We start from the raw sequence: 19,005 nt of genomic DNA on the forward strand, positions 1-19,005 counted from the left end.
TTGAGGTGTGGCTAGTTTCATTGTCAGACAAAATTGTGTCAAAAGCTTGTCGATGGCTACAAAAAACGTGCAGTTATAATATTAGTGTCAGTTTGTGTAAATATTTGAGCCTGGATGTGCAGTTTCTACCTTGAGTGGAAGAGAGAAAATCCACATTATATTAAAATCTTCGCACCAAGTTTTTGCTCATGTAGTAAAAGTTTTTCATTTAGTACAATTAATCATTAAACGCCCCAAACTGATATCCTAACTCTGCCCATTTTAGTGCAAGTCAGCTTCTCACCAAAACTTTACTTGTGTTGTTAAAACCACAATGAAGATAGAGTTTCACTTTGTCCATGGTGGTTTAAACCATGGTACCTGTGAAAAGAGCACTATAAGTCAGCTCCAAAGGCCTCATGAGACTGAGCAAGGTTTCACATATACCTGATTAAAGTTACGGGATCTATGAGTCTGAATACTGCAGCCAGTGTTGCTTAAAATCCCTCACTAATGTTTCTCAAGTGTGCGAAGTTTTTTCTCAAGGTCTTATGTGTTATGAATTATTCATTTATGTCATTCATAAGCTGATGTGAACTGAAAAACTGCCACTTTAGCTGCGCTGCAACAAACCACAAAAAACATGTGAAATCACGCTTTGAGCTGTTTTATTGTGTTTGCGCAGAATATCAGTGGCTGACGAGTCTCTTCTTCATTAAATATCTTTGTCCTTGATTTTATGGTGTCACCTAAGCAGTTCCTGCAAGCACCCTTCAAACACTTCTTTCGTTCAGCCAAGTGAGATCTTTAAACCAAGCAAGTCAGTTCATTAGGAACAGTTCGTTAAAATGACCTTACATATTTCCTTTGCTGTGTTTCAGTCCTGAATGATCCGAAATAAAACTGCTCAAACAGCTGACATAATAGGGTGGTGGTTTTTCAGAATTAGTCACACCATGATTTTTTCACTTCCTTTTTACAAATTTCTTCCATGCCTTTTCATCATAGACAGAAGTTACAAATGGGTTTCACCCTCTAACACTTCCCCAATGGTTTTGGTTTTTTAGCTTTCAATTGCAGGTTTTGATAGGAGTTTCAAACATCCAAACCTGAGGATTTAAATGTATAACATTGATACATTTTCCAACAGAACTAAAGAAAATGTTGTTAAATAACCTATTATTTTAAACAAACTGTAAACATCACTATTTTGATAGATTCAGTCTATCTAATGCAGTGTTCCAAAGATACCAAAGGTAAAACGACACTGCAAAAGGAAAAACCATTCAGACCTTATTTTCAAACTAAGCAATATGAGCTTTTTCTTGTAGATGTCCAATCATCTTAGAGTGCACCAATAACATGGCAAAGTACTGCCCTCAACACAGAGTATCTGCTTATAATTAAATACAAGGCTGCAGAGGCCAGTCTGTGATGGCTTGCCAAGCAAAGAGAGTAATCTTATTGATGAATACAATTTTGAATAAATTTACATTAGCAAAAATGCATGTTTGTTACATGTTTTCAATGATAGACATGAATAGATAAATAACATTTTGCTACTTGGCATTACCTGATTAACTGAATTTGAATTGTTTTACAAAAACAAAAATAGTTTTGAAGTGAACGATATGTAAATATACCTAGATCCAACTATATAAGTGAATTATATTTAAGTCAATTTGACTGATTTGGACTGATTTTTACACCAAACTGGATTCCATAGAAATGAACTAGTGAATTGGCACTGTATGAAATATAATAATGATAAATGTAAAGAGACATTATTGCCTTAAATTATGTAAAATATGGTGGGAAAACATCATTTATATTGATATTGCATATTATAAAATGTCATTTGTGTATTTTCAGTCTAAGCAGTGGTCAGCAGTTTGCACATTTACATATATAAACTTTCTTTGTTACCCACATTGCCTTGCGAAATTGAAAACGGGAATAGTGGGTCCCAACTCTAAACCTTCCTAAGACGTGGCTGCCAAAATTCCCCTAATGACAGTGGAGGAGCTGCAGAGATTAGTTTCCGTTGTGCATTCCACAAATCTGACCTTTATGAGAGAGTGGCAAGAGGAATGCCATAACAAGTTTAAAGTTTGCCACAAGTAATGTAGAGGACTCAGCAAGCATGTGGAAGATGGCTCTCTGGTGAGAGGAGACCAGAAGTTTTATGTGCAAAAGGTTGTGGTTAAAAGCTCAACACACCGTCCTAACGGGGAAACGCTGTGGTTGAAAAATGTTGTGAGGATTGGAAAGCTAGTGGGAAGCATAAATGCCTGTGTACTGACAGTGTTTTTGTACAGACATTTTAAATCATTAGGCAACAAGTGCAAGAATTTGAATAAAGCTGGATTTGAAAGTCATTTGCCGAATGTACAATATTCGACATGTTAATTGTCATCGTTTTGTTGATTGACTTGACCCACATGCACAAAATCACTCATTAGGCAGAGAAAAAGTTTAACAAGTTTATTTTTGCACAGGAATCGGTTATGGTGTGAGGCCCGGGACTGAGGCATGCCGCTGGACAGAGAAGGAAGGTCAGGTAAGTATGGAGTTGATCTGGGTGATGATAGTAATATAGAAGAGCGGTTTTGCTTACAGGATTGAAGATGAGGATCCGCCAAAAAGGGAGTGAAGTGGAGCCTGGGAGTTTGGCAGACGGTTTGTCTGATGGTGATCTTTTCCTACATCCAAGGTAGTTGAAATGCGTACAGGTGGAGGTTTGGTTCAGGGCTGTTTCCAAACAGCAGATAGTGAGCTCTAGATGCCTATACTTGCAGCTCGGTGGTGAGACACGTTGGAGGGTGAACAGGGTGAGCTTATGTCTGAGGCCAGGGAGAACAAGGAGTTTAACGGCTGCCAGCTGGAGCTTGATCCGAGAGGGGATTCTTGGAGATCTCAAATCTCTTCTTAACTGAGAGTGACTGGAGCAGGAACCAGGACTAGGAAGTTCACCTGGGAAGGAGCAAAGACAACGAGGTCAGAAACTATGATCTCTTAAGGAAGATATCAATAGCTCTGGACGGTCGAGTTACCACAATAGGCAAACACTCAGGGGCTGAAGTGCTGGCAACCTGCTCCTCATATACCCCTCCTGATGATGGTAATGAGCTACACCTGTCACACTCTCACCCCAGGAGCTCAAACAGCATCTAGTGGTGAAGCACAGTTGATAGCAGGCAAAAATCAGAAGACAGGTTCTCCCAGATCCCAACATCATCTCCCTCCTCAACGGCTGCCGCCTGGTGGCCCAGAAGAGGAGATCAGAAGAGAAGAATGATAATCAGTAATCAAGGAAGGGCCACAGATAAATGATTGAGGCACCCAAGAAAGGTTTTCCAGACCATGGCCCTCCCAGTCGACGAGGTACTGCCATCGTGGACCCCACAGACGGGAGTCCACGATCCGTCGAACTGAGTAGACAGGGTGCCACTGGAAGTCCCGGGCAGGTGGAGGGGGCTCGGCTGTAGGGCAAAAAGTGCTGATAAGTACAGGTTTCAGCTGAGAAACATGAAACGTGGGATGTATGCGGAGACTGGAGGGAAGACGGAGTCGGACAGCAGTAGGACTGATTACAGATTCAATTTTATAAGGCCCAATGAACCTGGGAGAAAGTTTTCTGGACATAGCTTTCAAGGGAATGTTACGGGACGAGAGCCTGACCTATTGACCAGGATGGTACTGTGGGGCAGGAGTCCGTTTTGTGTCTGCAAAGCATTTGTTTTGGTTGGCAGTGCGGTGAAGAGCTTGGATGGTGGCATTCCAAACTTGTTTACAGCGGCGGTTGTGATGACGTACGGAAGTGACAGCAATCACTTTTTCTTCTGCTGGAAACAGGGGAGGCTGATAACCTAAGGAAACTTCAAAAGGGGAAAAACCAGTTGCAAAAGAAATATGGGCGTTATGGCGTATTCTATCCCTGATAGAAATTTACACCAATCAGAGGGGTTGTTGGATGTGAGACATCTTAGGGTTGACTCAAGCTCTTGATTTATACATTCTGTCTGACCATTTGACTGAGGGTGATAACCAGAAGTTAGAGATACCTTTGCATCCAGAGCTGAGCAAAACTGTTTCCATACTTGGGAGATGAATTGAGGTCCTAGATCTGAAAGGATGTCCTGGGGGATTCCATGCAACCGGAAAACATGCTTGACCAGACGTTGAGCTGTTTGTAGGGCAGATGGAGGTTTTCTGAGGGGAATGAGATGAGAAACGATCAATTATGAATGGTGTTCAAACCTTGGGAATTTGGCAGGCCGGTGACGAAGTCGAGAGTTATGTGAGACCAGGGTCGTTTGGGTACACTGAGGGGTGAAGTAGACCTTCTGGAGGTTGGTTGGAAGGTTTGTTTCTGGCAAAGATTGAGCAGGCTCTTACATACTCTTTGATATCTTTATGCATTGATAGCCCTTGATAGCCAAGGGCGATGGTTCATCTAGAACCTGGATGGGCAGAAAATCTGGTAGAATGGAGTGGATAAGACGAGGACGGACAGAAGATGGAACATATGTTCGGTTAGGCGGTCCTGTTCCGGGGTCAAGTTCATTTTGATGTGCTTGGGAAACCAGACTTTCAATCTCCTACAGTACACACCAAACGTTTGGACACACCTTCTCATTCAAAGAGTTTTCTTTATTTTTATGACTGAATATTGTAGCTTCACACTGAAGGCATCAAAACTATAAATTAACAGATGTGGAATTATATACTGAACAAAAAAGTGTGAAACAACTGAAAATATGTCTTATATTCTAGGTTTTTCAAAGTAGCCACATTTTGCTTTGATTACTGCTACACACACTCTTGGCATTCTGTTGATGAGCTTCAAGAGGTAGTCACCTGAAATGGTTTTCAAGCAGTCTTGAAGGATTTCCCCGAGATGCTTAGCACTTGTTAGCCCTTTTGCCTTCACTCTGCAGTCCAGCTCACCCCAAACCATCTTGATTGGGTTCAGGTCCGGTGACTGTGGAGGCCAGGTCATCTGGCGCAGCACCCCATCACTCTCTTTCTTGGTCAAATAGCCCTTACACAGCCTGGAGGTGTGTTTGGGGTCATTGTCCTGTTGAAAAATAAATGATGGTCCAACTAAATGCAAACCGGATGGAATAGCATGCTGCTGCAAGATGCTGTGGTAGCCATGCTGGTTCAGTATGCCTTCACTTTTGAATAAATCCCCAACAGTGTCACCAGCAAAGCACCCCCACACCGTCACACCTCCTCCTCCATGCTTCACGGTGGGAACCAGGCATATAGAGTCCATCCATTCGCCGCACAAAGACACGGTGGTTGGAACCAAAGATCTCAAACTTGGACTCATCAGACCAAAGCACAGACTTCCACTGGTCTAATGTCCATTCCTTGTGTTCTTTAGCCCAAACAAGTCTCTTCTGCTTGTTGCCTGTCCTCAGCAGTGGTTTCCTAGCAGCTATTTTACCATGATTCACACAGTCTCCTCTTAACAGTTGTTCTAGAGATGTGTCAGCTGCTAGAACTCTGTGTGACATTAACCTGTTCTCTAATCTGAGCTGTTGTTAACCTGCGATTTCTGAGGCTGGTTACTTGGATGAACTTATCGTCCGCAGCAGAGGTGACTCTTGGTCTTCCTTTCCTGGGGTGGTCTTCATGTGAGCCAGTTTCTTTGTAGCGCTTGATGGTTTTTGCGAGTGCACTTGGGGACACTTTCAAAGTCTTCCCAATTGTTCGGACTTACTGACCTTCATTTCTTAAAGTAATGATGGCCACTCGTTTTTCTTTACTTAGCTGCTTTTTTCTTGCCGTAGTACAAATTCTAACAGTCTATTCAGTAGGACTATCAGCTGTGTACTATATCCACCTCCTGCACAATACAAGTGATGGTCCCAACCCCATTTATAAGGCTTGAAATCCCACTTATTAAACCTGACAGAGCACACCTGTGAAGTGAAAACCATTTATGGTGACTATCTCTTGAAGCTCATCAACAGAATGGCAAGAGTGTGCATAGCAGTAATCAAAGCAAAATGTGGCTAATTCCACATGTGTTAATTCATAGTTTTGATGCCTTCAATGTGAAGCTACAATATGCAGTCATGAAAATAAAGACAACTCTTTGAATGAGAAGGTGTGTCTAAACTTTTGGTCTGTACTGTATGTGAGAGATCCAACAGTGCAACTGGGAGGTAATATGGGAGCTGGCTGTTTGTCTGAGTTGTCGGGTGAAAACTGTCGGGACAGTGCATCTGGTTTATGGTTCTTGGTTCCAGGTCTATATGAAATGGGAAGGTTGAAACGGGAAAAGAACAAAGACCAATGGGACTGGCTAGAATTCAAACGTTTGGCAGACTGGAGATATGACAGGTTCTTGTGATCAGTCCATACCAGCACTTGTTGTTCGGCGCCCTCCAGCCAGTTTCGCCATTTCTCCAGAGCCAGTTTGATGGCCAGAAGCTCTCTATCACCCACATCATAGTTGCGTTCAGCGTTGGAAAGTCTGTGGGAGAAAAATGCACACGGGTGAAGTTTTCCATCAAGTTTAGAACACTGGGATAACACCACCCCCACACCCGTGTCAGCAACTGTTTAGTTGGGTCGGGGTGGATAGGTGCTTGAGAGAACCTTTCTTTTAAAGTAATGAAGGCAGAGTTGGCTTTAGATGTCCACAGGTCTTTGTAGATGTAAGAGTGCTTAGGAGGGCAGCAGTCTGACTGAAGTTTCTGATGAATCTCTGGTAAACATTTGCAAAACCCAGAAAGCACTGAACTTGTTTGCGGGAGTCAGGAACTTGCCAGTCGAGGACAGCTTTGATTTTTTCCGGGTCAGAGCAAACCTGCCCACCCTCTAAAATGAATCCCAGAAAGGTGACGGAGGGTTGGTGAAATTCACATTTTTCAGCTTTCACGAAAAGTCTATTTTCCAGCAAGCATTGGAGGACCAGACGGACATGATCACGATGCTCAGTAAGGTTTTTGGGGTAGATGAGAATGTCATCCAAGTAAACAAAAACAGAGATGAAGTCTCGGAGAAGTCCTTAACTAAGGCCTGGAATACGGTAGGGCGTTGCTAAGATCACAGGGTATCACCAGGTACTCAAAGTGCCCTAAAGAGGTTTTAAAGGTGGTCTTCCATTCATCTACCTGGCGGATTCGGACTAGGTGGTATGCATTTCGGAGATCTAGCTTGGTAAATATAGCTGAATCATGAACCGGTTCAAAGGCTGATGATAGGAGAGGAAAAGGATATTTATTCTTGACTGTAATTTGATTCAACCCTCTATAATCGATGCAGGGGCGTAGTGAACCATCCTTTTTTCCTACGAAGAAGAATCCAGCGCCTAAGGCAGATGATGAAGGGCAAATTATTCCAGCAGCCATAGACTCAGTGATGTATTTCTCCAAAGACTGTCGTTCTGGGTGTGAGCTGTTATACAGCCAGCATGTTGGTTGAGGGGCCCCAGGGAGAAGATCAATAGTGCAGGGTGGGGCGTGAAGACATAGCTTTGGATTTACTGAAGACTTGTTTTAGGTCATGGTACTCTTCGGGAATCTGAGTTAGGTCTGGAGGTTCGGTTTCTTTGGCATCCCCTAATGATGTGTTTGCAGCCAAGGAAAACCCAGAACAATTAAACTTTGGGAGATGGGAAAGACATAGAAAGAGATATGCTCCCTATGGTTACCTGAGATGATGAGTTCCAATGGTTTGGTTCGCTGGAGGGTCTTTCCGTCCAGGGCTATTACTTGGTGTCGTGTAGGAAGGAGCTCTACCTCTATTTGTGCTTGTTCAACAAGGGATTGGTCAATTAGGTTTTGTTCACACCCTGAATCGATGAGAGCTGACAGACTGATGGTGTCCATATTGAATAATAAGGTAGCAGGCAAAGTGAATCGAGGGGTCTTTGTGTTTGGGTGTTGGTCCGCCAGTTGCCCCTTTACAGCTGATGGACCCTCTCGTTTGGCCGAATTGGACAGCTTGCGATGAAGTGATCTGGAGAACCATAGTAAAGGCACTGGTTCGACTCTACATCGTTGCCACTCAGACGAATTTGGCCCACCTGCATGGGTTCTTGATTGGAGAATGTAGTGGTCGGGGTGGAGATGGTGAAGGAACAGGTATTTGGGGTCTCACAACAGTCTTCTCTTATCGGGACTTACGTCTATCCCTCATACGAGTGTCTATCCTAATTGCTATAGCAATTAATTAATTCCAGCTCTTAGGTTCATGTATGAGTGCTAGCTCATCCTTTAAAGACTCATCTAATGACTGAAAAAAGGCTGCTTTAAGAGCAATCTTGTCCCAGCCTGAAGTGGCTGCTAATGTACGGAACTCAATGGAAAACTCGGTTAGGGGTCTGTTTCTGTGTTTTAATGCCCAGAGGCAGCAAGCAACATTAGTCTGATCAGTTTCTGTGGCGAAGGTTTGTTTAAACTCTAGAGTACATTCTTCATATGAGCAGCCGAACTGATTATAGTTTGTGAACTTAGCTTCTGCCCAGCGGAGAACCCTTCCAGTAAGTTATCCTAAAATAAATGATATTTTCACATTGTCATGAAGAAATGATTGTGGGGAGTGGTTAAAATCCAGTGAACACTGTAGGAGGAAACCTCCACAATCACCAACTTCAACAGAAAACTTCTCAAGGTTAGGGGAAGTGACGTTACATGAATGAAGAAACTGTTGTGAGACCGGGCATGTGGTAGCGCCATCTGGTGTAGGGGAAGTCTGGGCCCTCAGGGAATGTTGGAGCAGGGAAGCCATCTGGTCAAACTGTTGGTTTGTGTGTCTTTGCTGCTCTAGGAGAAGCTGGAGAGTTGTTCCATGAGATTGGATTTGGTGGCTATGTTCTGAAAGAGTCCTCCTGAGTGTTTCTGCTGGGTCTGATTGGTCTGAGTATTCTGTCATCGTTTTGTTGATGGACTTGACCCACATGCAAAAAATCACTCAGGAGGCAGAGAAAACGTTTAACAAACGTTTAATGTAGGGGACCCAGCAAGCATGTGGAAGATGGCTGTCTGGTGAGAGGAGACCAGACGTTTTATGTGCAAAAGGGTGTGGTTAAAAGCTCAACACACTGTCCCAACAGGGAAACACTGTGGTTGTAAAATCTGTGGGGACTGGAAAGCTAGTGGGAAGCATAAATGCCTGTGTACTGACAGTGTTTTCGTACAGACATTTTAAGTCATTAGTGCAAGAATTTGAATAAAGCTGGATTTGAAAGTCATTTGACAAATGTACAATAATTGACAACATGTTAATTGTCATCGTTTTGTTGATGAACTTGATCCACATGCAGAAAATCACTCAGGAGGCAGAGAAAAAGTTTAACAAGTTTATTTTTGCACAGGAATGAGTTATGGTGTGAGGTCCGGGGCTGAGGCACGCCGCTGCACAGAGAAGGAAGATTAGGTAAGTATGGAGTTGATCTGGGTGATGATAGTAATATAGAAGAGCGGGATAAGATACCTTCAAAGTATCCACTTTTAACAACCACACAAGTTTTTTCTTGCTGTTAGAAGAAAAACAACAAATATGAGTGCTTGAAAACAATGCAGGGACAGTGTTTAACTCCTTATGACCGGCGGGAGCGCCGGCGCTTCCATTTGCATATCTATTTTTAAACGCCTGTAGAATTGCGACCAAATAGTTGCTAGAACAACACTTTTTTTTAAACCAGAGAGTTCAACTTAAATATTCTACTCACCACGTGTCCCAGAGCAGTTTTCATTTTCCAGAAACTGTCGAGAAATCCAGTAAAAAATTGCAAAAAACAAACATTAAATTCCAGACTTCCTACTTCCTACATCGGAATATGCGTGATGACATTGGTGGATGAACTATCACATGGTTTTCTTTCACACCAATGCCCGCAACAACCGGAAGTGATGTCATTTCCCAGGTGATTTTTCCACCCAGTGGTCTTTTTTTTTCCCTGTAGTTGTAGTTTTTTCACGGTAAACTTCGCTCGCACTTTCACTTACGTTGTTTTTTGCACTTTTTATTGTTTGAAGATCGTCTTGTGAACATATACAGGGGTTGGACAATGAAACTGAAACACCTGGTTTTAGACCACAATACTTTATTAGTATGGTGTAGGGCCTCCTTTTGTGGCAAATACAGCGTCAATTCGTCTTGGGAATGACATACAAGTCCTGCACAGTGGTCAGAGGGATTTTAAGCCATTCTTCTTGCAGGATAGTGGCCAGGTCACTACGTGATACTGGTGGAGGAAAACGTTTCCTGACTCGCTCCTCCAAAAAATCCAAAGTGACTCAATAATATTTAGATCTGGTGACTGTGCACACCATGGGAGATGTTCAACTTCACTTTCATGTTCATCAAACCAATCTTTCAACAGTCTTGCTGTGTGTATCGGTGCACCGCCTTTAGGATACAATGTTTGAACCATTGGATGCACATGGTCCTCAAGAATGGTTCGGTAGTCCTTGGCAGTGACGCGACCAGCTAGCACAAGTATTGGGCCAAGGGAATGCCATGATATGGCAGCCCAAACCATCACTGATCCACCCCCATGCTTCACTCTGGCCATGCAACAGTCTGGGTGGTACGCTTCTTTGGGACTTCTCCACACCGTAACTCTCCCGGATGTGGGGGAAAACAGTAAAGGTGGACTCATCAGAGAACAATACATGTTTCACATCGTCCACAGCCCAAGATTTGCACTCCTTGCACCATTGAAACCGACGTTTGACATTGGCATGATTGACCAAAGGTTTGGCTATAGCAGCCCGGCCTTGTATATTGACCCTGTGGAGCTTCCGACGGACAGTTCTGGTGGAAACAGGAGAGTTGAGGTGCACATTTAATTCTGCCGTGATCTGGGCAGCCGTGGTTTTATGTTTTTTGGATACAATCCGGGTTAGCACCCGAACATCCCTTTCAGACAGCTTCCTCTTGCGTCCACAGTTAATCCTGTTGGATGTGGTTTGTCCTTCTTGGTGGTATGCTGACATTACCCTGGATACCGTGGCTCTTGATACATCACAAAGACTTGCTGTCTTGGTCACAGATGCGCCAGCAAGACGTGCACCAACAATGTGTCTTCTTTTGAACTCTGGTATGTCACCCATAATGTTGTGTGCATTTCAATATTTTGAGCAAAACTGTGCTCTTACCCTGCTAATTGAACCTTCACACTCTGCTCTTACTGGTGCAATGTGCAATCAATGAAGACTGGCTACCAGGCTGGTCCAATTTAGCCATGAAACCTCCCACACTAAAATGACAAGAGTTTCAGTTTCATTGTCCAACCCCTGTATGTGTGCTCATAGGTATCTGGCACACTTAGAGATTTAATTACACTTCAGTAAATAGTTTATTTTGATGTACATATAATTTTTTCTCCAACTGTTCACAATATACATTTTATGTTAGTTTTTGTCTGTGTTCATAAAAATGAGTGTGTTTCAAAAATGAAGTTATGGAAACACTCCAAATAAATTTGCTGTGGTTTGAAAGGGTTTTGTGCAACTTTTTTATATTGCAATATTTGAGGGATACAGCTATGATATTTCTGTATTTAGGAAAATATGTGCAAAAAAAAAAAAAAACGTTTTTAATTTTTCTGGTAGTTAATTGCACTTTTTTGCAATTTACTTACTTAATATGGAATTATTATATACAAAATATTAAAATTTAGGATTTAAGGGTTGTATTGATGTATAGCAAATTGAAATGCTCCAAAAATGACTCTACAGCATGTACAAATGTAAAAATATGCTCTCGCAAACTTGTTCTATGGTAGGTCATAAAGGGTTAAATGAATACCACAGAGCTTGTCACAGATCCAGAGATGTTGCAGGAGGTATTCTGTTCTCATTCACTCTTTAAATGGCTTTACAATTTTCAAATGTCTTCAGTTATGTAACATAACCAGGCTACTCTTTTGCATTGCAATGCTGATTGGTTTACCAACAAGTCTCCCCACCAGTTTCAAGCCAAAACATCCATTTGAATGGAGGTCACACTACAGAGACTGACACCCCCGATCTTAGAGGTCCTCTCTTTTCCACCACATTTTTGGCTCCCATATTCATATCCGCATCTGGGCAGTGGGCCAAAAAGAGATGAAGTGGCTAATTTAAAGTTGGATGGCTGCACATGGTGTACTTGTCCCACAAAATCACATCTGAACAAGTGTGAGAAGTGTCGTCTATTGATCAAACATTACACCACTAATGCTGTGGTCATGTTGGGACTGGATCAACACTGTTTTTTGTAGCTGTGTAATTTTAGGTTTTACATCACAAAGTGGGATATGTGTCAAGAGAAGGAAATGTGTGACTAACCAGTACTCCTAATCAATATGCTTTTCTCTTATCTTAACATTTATATTTCTTCACAAAATGCCACATAAACTTTTAAAGTTGTTTTAATTAAATTATCAATCCGTCCGTCCATCCATGCATTGTCACTTACTGCTTATCCTTGCAAGGTTGCAGGAGGGAAGGTATGTCTCCTGCGGTCATTGCGTGAAAGGTGGCTTACACCCTGGACAGTTTCACGGTTCATCTCATGGCAACACAGAGACGCACACGACAAACAACCATTCATGCACACACTCATACCTAAAGTCATTTGAAACCTGGAGTACCCGGAGAGAACCCATGCATGGCCGAGGAGAGCATGCAAACTGCTCGCAGAAAGACCCTAGGTTGGGATTCGAACCCAGCCAAGATGCTGCAATGTTACAGTGCTATTAACTGCTCCACCGTGCAGCCCTATAATCAAACCATGTATATTAAATTACTATCAATATGATATTAAAACACACCTTAATTAAGATTTTGTAATCAAAGATGTGTATACAGTCTTCTTTTAATTTCAAAAGTGTATAAAATAGTGATCTATTTCAGTTGTGAGACTTTATTTGCACAGAAAAGTTTGATGTAGATATACAGATGAAACCAGCTATTTACCTGCACTGTATAAAAAGTTAAATTAGACTAAACGTATCCTGTTTTAGACCAGTTGAAATTACTGAAATTATTTCTATTTGCTAAATGCCAGAATGAGAGAAAGAAATCCTTTCATGAAATTTGAAACTTTACATACACGAATATTGCTAAGTTCAAATGAAGATGTAATGGCTTTGTAAGGTCATGATTCACAACATTTAAGGTAAATTGAGGCACACCTGTATGAGGGGTCAAAGTAACAAAAATTAGCTTGAAATGAATTGAAGGTGTGAAATACTGAACATGGTAAAATTGAGTGCTGTAAAACCAACACATGATTAATATCACCTGAAAATTAGAATCCGTGAATTAGGAGGTCATTAAAATGATAACATGGTAAATATTAATGTTATAAATATTATGGTTATCAAATTTAAGTTTGCCTGTTTTCATTCACTGCCTTGATTTTAGAGCCTCCATTTTTACCACTTCAGTTTTATCATTCATCACTTTCACAGTGTAATTTTTGTTACTTCCAGTAGATCGAAATACAGCAGCAGCCCCTTGACCCTCATACACCTGCAGATGTATTTTGAGGCAATGCTTAAAACACATCTTCCTTGTGTGACATTGTGGAAAACGGTAAAAGACAATCTGGACCTCCATAAGTCTTGGACTGCATGTAAATATCTGGTTGAAACTGCGTGAACAAAAGATATTAGTGAGTGAACTTTAGGTTGTACGTAGATCTAGATCAGTAGATCCTCAATTTCCACAAAGTCAATTCCACATTGGTCCAATATCGTCCACAACCAATAGCCAATGTTTGTGAGGTGCAAAAGGAAAGTGGACATAATTAATGGACATTCAGTCTGATATTAAATGATCTGGAGTTTAGGGTTTATGAGCTCCTTTCACATAGATTGAAACACAACCCACTGGTTCACACGATAACTCAATGAAGGTATTGTGCTCTGAGCAGCAAGAGTGTGGGAAGAAGATTCAGTGTGTCCCTAAACAAACAAGTGATTCATTAGGATTATTTTTTCTTTCTCTTGTTTGTTGGCAGTAACACCTAATATTGAGTATTAGTATTACCACTACATGTTTTCTCAACAGAAATGATGATCCATGTTTGATTCTATATAGTATAATTGTATTAGTTATGTTTATTTAAAACTTTTTTTAATTACATACTTGTTTGTGTTAAATCTAATCACCGTTTTCAGATGAGCCGGACTCCTGCTCCTGATATTGATCATATGGATGGTTTCAACTAGAAGATTTTAAAGAAAATTATGGATTTTGTAGGATTTCACCCCAGTCAGTTCATGTTAAATTACCTATTGCCTTAAATGCATGTAAAAATGTAATACATTTTACATTTTAATTTGATATGCAGATGTTTAAACTTTGTTTTTGTTGATTTAACCTTCTTTGCTTTATTGTTCCTCTTGTTTTCTATTCATGCCATTTCAGTTAGACATCTTATAAGTTGGGGAAAAAAATCCTGCATTCTGATGTTTAGGTTCATTGATTTGATCAGAATTTTCCAGAATTCCAGAATGAAAGAAATGTGGACACTTTAACAAAGTTTGGTGTGAGGGATGTAATGTAAAGTTATTGTTCTGTGGAAGGTAAAATGTCAATTTATAAGCCAATACTGGCTAATTCTAGCCCCTTAACAGCTTGTTAGATTTAAGAAATGCAACAGATGTATCAAAGCTCCAACCTGCCATTTTGTTACGAATGTCCGGATGAACAAATGCCATCATGTCAACGGGTAGCAGAGCCTCCATTTTTAAAAAGGCTTCCTGAATTGAAGGGGTAGAAGGAGCCAGTTAAGCAGGAGTCTTTGCAACAAATGCAGTAGACGTATGTCAACAAATTTGACTGACAGACAATGAGAGGCTATAAATTTCCAACCACAGTTATGTTCTGTAGGTTTGCAGAGACCTTTACTTTCTAACAGAAACCTCAACAATAGAGCACATCATTGAAAAGGATGTTTTTTTGGTTCTGGGTGGTGGTGTTCCAGAGTTAAGTGACAACAGGTGTATTTCCCAGAGTGCAAACATTATAGAAATGTTTTTATCAACCCCCTTGAGCCGAAGACGAATTGTTTCTTATGGCCAGAAAAACTATGAAATTAGAGTACCTCCTTAGGTAAAGCCAAGCAATTCCTTCTGGTGCTGTACTGCCAGTCAGAAGCAAGATTTAACATGTGCCCATTTGGTTCAGTTAAACCTGCAAGTTAACCTGATTACTGGAGCCAATGGGAGGGGTTGGTTTAGTGCCAAATGACAATGTTTATAAGCAGAATGAGCCACCAACAATAAGCAAAGAACACAAAACACAATCAAGCCAAGTATCATGTTTCGTGGTTATGAAGGACGCAATCACAGACAGGAGCTAAGCAACATCATACTGCAGAGGTTTTTAATGAATAAACTGAAGAAAAACAATTACAGAACTGCAAAAGACGCAAAAGGGAAAACAACAAGAAACTAACTGTCAAGACATGAGGTGTATTATAGGAGAGTGTGACAATAAGCAAGTCAAACCAGGAGATAAATAAATACTAAGGAGGGGGGTTGGTGGAACAATAAATCGGTGACTCTTATTAACTGAAGAGAAAAGGCTGTGGGAGGACATGAACTGAGGCACTGGGCACATTCCTTTACAAATCATCCAGCAGATCATCTTGGAAGAAGCGATGAGGAGATTGTGTGGGTGCTGTTGTCCTACTTTGTGTCCAGTTATTGATGAGTAACTTCAATGTGCCATGGTATATAAATAATAGTGTGGAACATTTTGTATCCTTCTGCTTATTAGCACCTTTATGAGAATGAGATCATTCTGATCCTCCATACCCTTGTAACAGGGGATGTGTACACTTTTGAGAGCCAGTATAGCTTGTTTTAGCTTGTAGTGCCACAACGATAGAGAGAGAAGAGAGAACTGTTGTCAATAATGTGCAGATTGTCAGTTTTTGCAAGCTACAGGAATGCTTGTAAGCTTCGCTAGCCATTATTAACCATTTATATTCCATCACATTGCCATGTCCACCCTGTTCCACCACCTCCAAGTGGTAGTGACAGAGAATGTATTAGACCCGTATTTTACATTTATTGTATGTTTATTGATTCATGAGCAAGGGAGAGCAGGAACATTTCTGTCCCCTTCAGTTTGTGTGTCAGTACCATGTGTGTGGAGTTGTTGCAACTGCCCCCACTTTACTTAAAGGTTCAGGTTCGTAGAGCACAGCATGAGGCAACAGGCCCCTCTCTATAATACTCCTTTGATTCATGCCTCATCCATTAACATTCTGACCCCCATACCTGGTGCTAACAGTTTGTTGTTATTAACTATTTCTTTCAGGTCTTTTTTATAGCGTCCACTCATTATAAACGGTAGAGCTAGATGCCTGCCCTCCTAAAACATGAGTACTTTATAGGGTCCTTCTCCTTGAAGATCATCTTTTTTGATGTTGCAGTACTAAATGCATGCTCATGGAAAATTGTTGCATTTTATGATGTACAATGGAAAATAAACGTGTCTTGATTTGTATATGAGTTTTTTATGTGCAATATAACAACCTAAGACCAGTGTTGAGTCGGTTTTCAGGACAAGAAGGCCTAATATTTCCAAATGGTGCTGTTTCTATGCACCTATGGACATTACATTGACATTTAAATGTTTACTATATTAGGTTACAAGGCTGTTCAGTTTACTATTATTTGCATCCTTTCTATAAAGTCTCTCTTTTTTTTTTTCATTTTCATTTATATATCTATTTCAGTCATGCAAATTTGTGGTATTTCTACTGAATGGCTCACAAAGAGAAGCCCTGAAGCTGCATATCTCTACTGTTTTATTTAGTGTTTGTTTACATTTAAAATAAACCTCCTACATTTATGTTTTATTTTTTTAAAGGTTGTTTTGTCGTTTTTTTACTCTGCCTATTTGCTCTGACAAATATTTTGTAAAGAAAAGTATGCATTACGCATTTTGTTACAATGGTTGCATTAGTTTTTCATATAAAACTATTATTAACCAACAGACATGTGTTAATTAAATAAAGATCATACATATTAAACACAAGGACACATCATTATTGTCAACCCTAATTTTTAATAATTCATTTGTTTTCTTTATTTATATATGTCGAAACATGTCTGCCTGGAATTAAGAATTTATCTTGTATCAGATAACCACCACTATAGTGCATTACTAAGAGCTAATTTCCTCTGTAATAGACAATTGACAGGACACAGCTTGTAATTGAGCAACTAATGTGACTTACACAGAAGTGTTTTGAATGTGTATTTTTGTGACACGGGTACACAGTTAGCCATGAAAGACTTTTCTTTCATCGGTGATCTATTCTTACAACTGATTCGCCTCCATCACAGTCTCCGCCCATTCGACGCCACGCCGACCTTAAAACTGGCAGCACAATTGGCCAATAGGAATAAACCCCCCCATTTATGGTATACCTCACTGGCCAATCACGTTCGGAAGAGGTGGAACCGCTGTGGGCCTGGTTTTCAGGTTTGGTTGCTGAGGTAAGCTCCCTTTGGAAATGTCTGACTTTTCTTTCAAAATATTTTTAATACATATGGTGTGGTTTTGTAGAACATCGCTATATGCGGCAGTGTGTTGTTGTTTCAGTTAAAATAAAGTAAGTTCGGCGGGTAACAGTCGCTCATTGCTCGTCCGGGTAGGAGGGAAGCGCTGCAAACTATCTCAGCATAGAGAACAACGGTGATTTTACAACTATGACAACCGTGTATTGATTCAGATCAATGACTCTACTGCTAGCTAAAACTGTTCCTATCGCTGCTTACTGAAAGCTGTTAGAGCAGGTGTTTATTCGATTATTACCTCTCTGTACATCATTGTTAGTTAATATCTAAAAATAAATTAGCTTTGTTGGTCAGTGTATAAACAGCCCGCTTTTATTTCTCTATTGTCCAGGTTATTATAGCTAACTCTTGACAGGTTTGTTTTTAGCCCACTGTTTGTAGCTCTCTACATGCTGACAAGGAGAAACACGTGTGAACAGAAACTTAACGTCCAGCACAGTCTGAGAGAGTAATTATCTGTTGTTTGCTCAATGTTGTGCTGCTTTCAGAAAGCCAATACACCCTGCTGTTGGAGGTGACTTAACTGCCGATCAGAGACCACACACAACCACACCTCTTGTAAAGCAGACTTCTCCACCGGATGGTTTTGGATGCTACTTGGAAGCGGACAACTTTTTTTTTTTTTTCCGTTTTTTAACGGGATGGATTTTGAAAAAAACATAACTTGGATATACATTTATGTTTTTGCTGTGGGGATCGTTGTAAGCGTCGCTTAAAATACTGCTTTTTTTCTGGAAGGGAACTGACATAAAGAGCTAAGATGGACCAAGCCAGCGGTGGGGAGGATCCCAATAAGCCCTCCAAAAAAAAGTCCAGTGAGGATGAGGGTAAAAACAAAAAGCTGGTAGGTATTCTACCAGCTGACTGTTGCATGACATCACAGAACATCAGGCTAAATGTATTGATGTGTTATTATTATTTAATGTATCCCCCTACAAAGTGGCTATAATAGCAGTTAGAGTTTAGCAAACAGACACTGTTATGCTGAGTGCTTCAGTTTTCAAGGCACTTAGTAGATCATGTGATCATCTTATCAATGTTTGTCCTGAAAGTTTGTTTTTTTCCTGAAGAGTGCTCTTGTAATGACAGCTGGACCTGTATGCTCTCTCATGTTCATAAAGACTTTGTTACCGGATGACATACTGCACAGCATGATGTACGTGGTTGTTGTGAGGCATTTATTAACTTTGTGAGTGTGTATGATTGATAAAGGGAAACCTTGGTCAACCCAAGGGCAGTGTCTGTGAGATAGCAACTGAAAACTTCAGTTGGCATTTGGTTGCTTTATAGCTTCCGCCTCAGCTAAGGCTAGTGAAGTAATTTAGGTAGAGAGAGAAGTGTGCTTATTTGGAAAGAAGTCCCAAAGTCTGTCATTACTGGTTCCCTGGTGTCATCAAGCAGTTCCTTTCTGTGAATAGATGTGGTTGTGAAGGTTTTATATGGGTACTTTGTAAAGTTTACATCTTCTA

The 19,005-nt window shown here is 40.7% G+C and overlaps 1 protein-coding gene and 1 long non-coding RNA gene across 6 annotated transcripts in view; one reads left to right on the forward strand and one right to left on the reverse strand.

Moving 5' to 3' along the window:
• Positions 1-2,448: 2,448 nt before the first annotated feature.
• Positions 2,449-3,032, reverse strand: LOC124859828. Its single transcript, XR_007036201.1, has 2 exons — positions 2,597-3,032; positions 2,449-2,517 (listed from the first exon to the last, which is right to left on the reverse strand). It is a non-coding gene; the product is annotated as an uncharacterized LOC124859828 (long non-coding RNA).
• Positions 3,033-17,489: 14,457 nt separating this feature from the next.
• The window catches only part of diaph2 (diaphanous-related formin 2), a 555,642-nt gene continuing 554,126 nt past the window's right edge, over positions 17,490-19,005 (forward strand). For 3 of the 5 annotated variants that reach the window (XM_047353021.1, XM_047353023.1, XM_047353020.1), the window contains exons 1-2: positions 17,491-17,654; positions 18,025-18,380. In XM_047353021.1, the coding sequence (XP_047208977.1) occupies positions 18,297-18,380 (84 nt within the window). In that variant the 5' untranslated portion in view covers positions 17,491-17,654; positions 18,025-18,296. Of the gene's footprint in view, positions 17,756-18,024; positions 18,381-19,005 lie in introns of all 5 variants that reach the window. The other 2 variants (XM_047353019.1, XM_047353022.1) reach the window with 2 other exon arrangements.

The sequence above is a fragment of the Girardinichthys multiradiatus genome, chromosome 23 (assembly GCF_021462225.1).
Source record: "Girardinichthys multiradiatus isolate DD_20200921_A chromosome 23, DD_fGirMul_XY1, whole genome shotgun sequence".
Taxonomy (NCBI): domain Eukaryota; kingdom Metazoa; phylum Chordata; class Actinopteri; order Cyprinodontiformes; family Goodeidae; genus Girardinichthys; species Girardinichthys multiradiatus.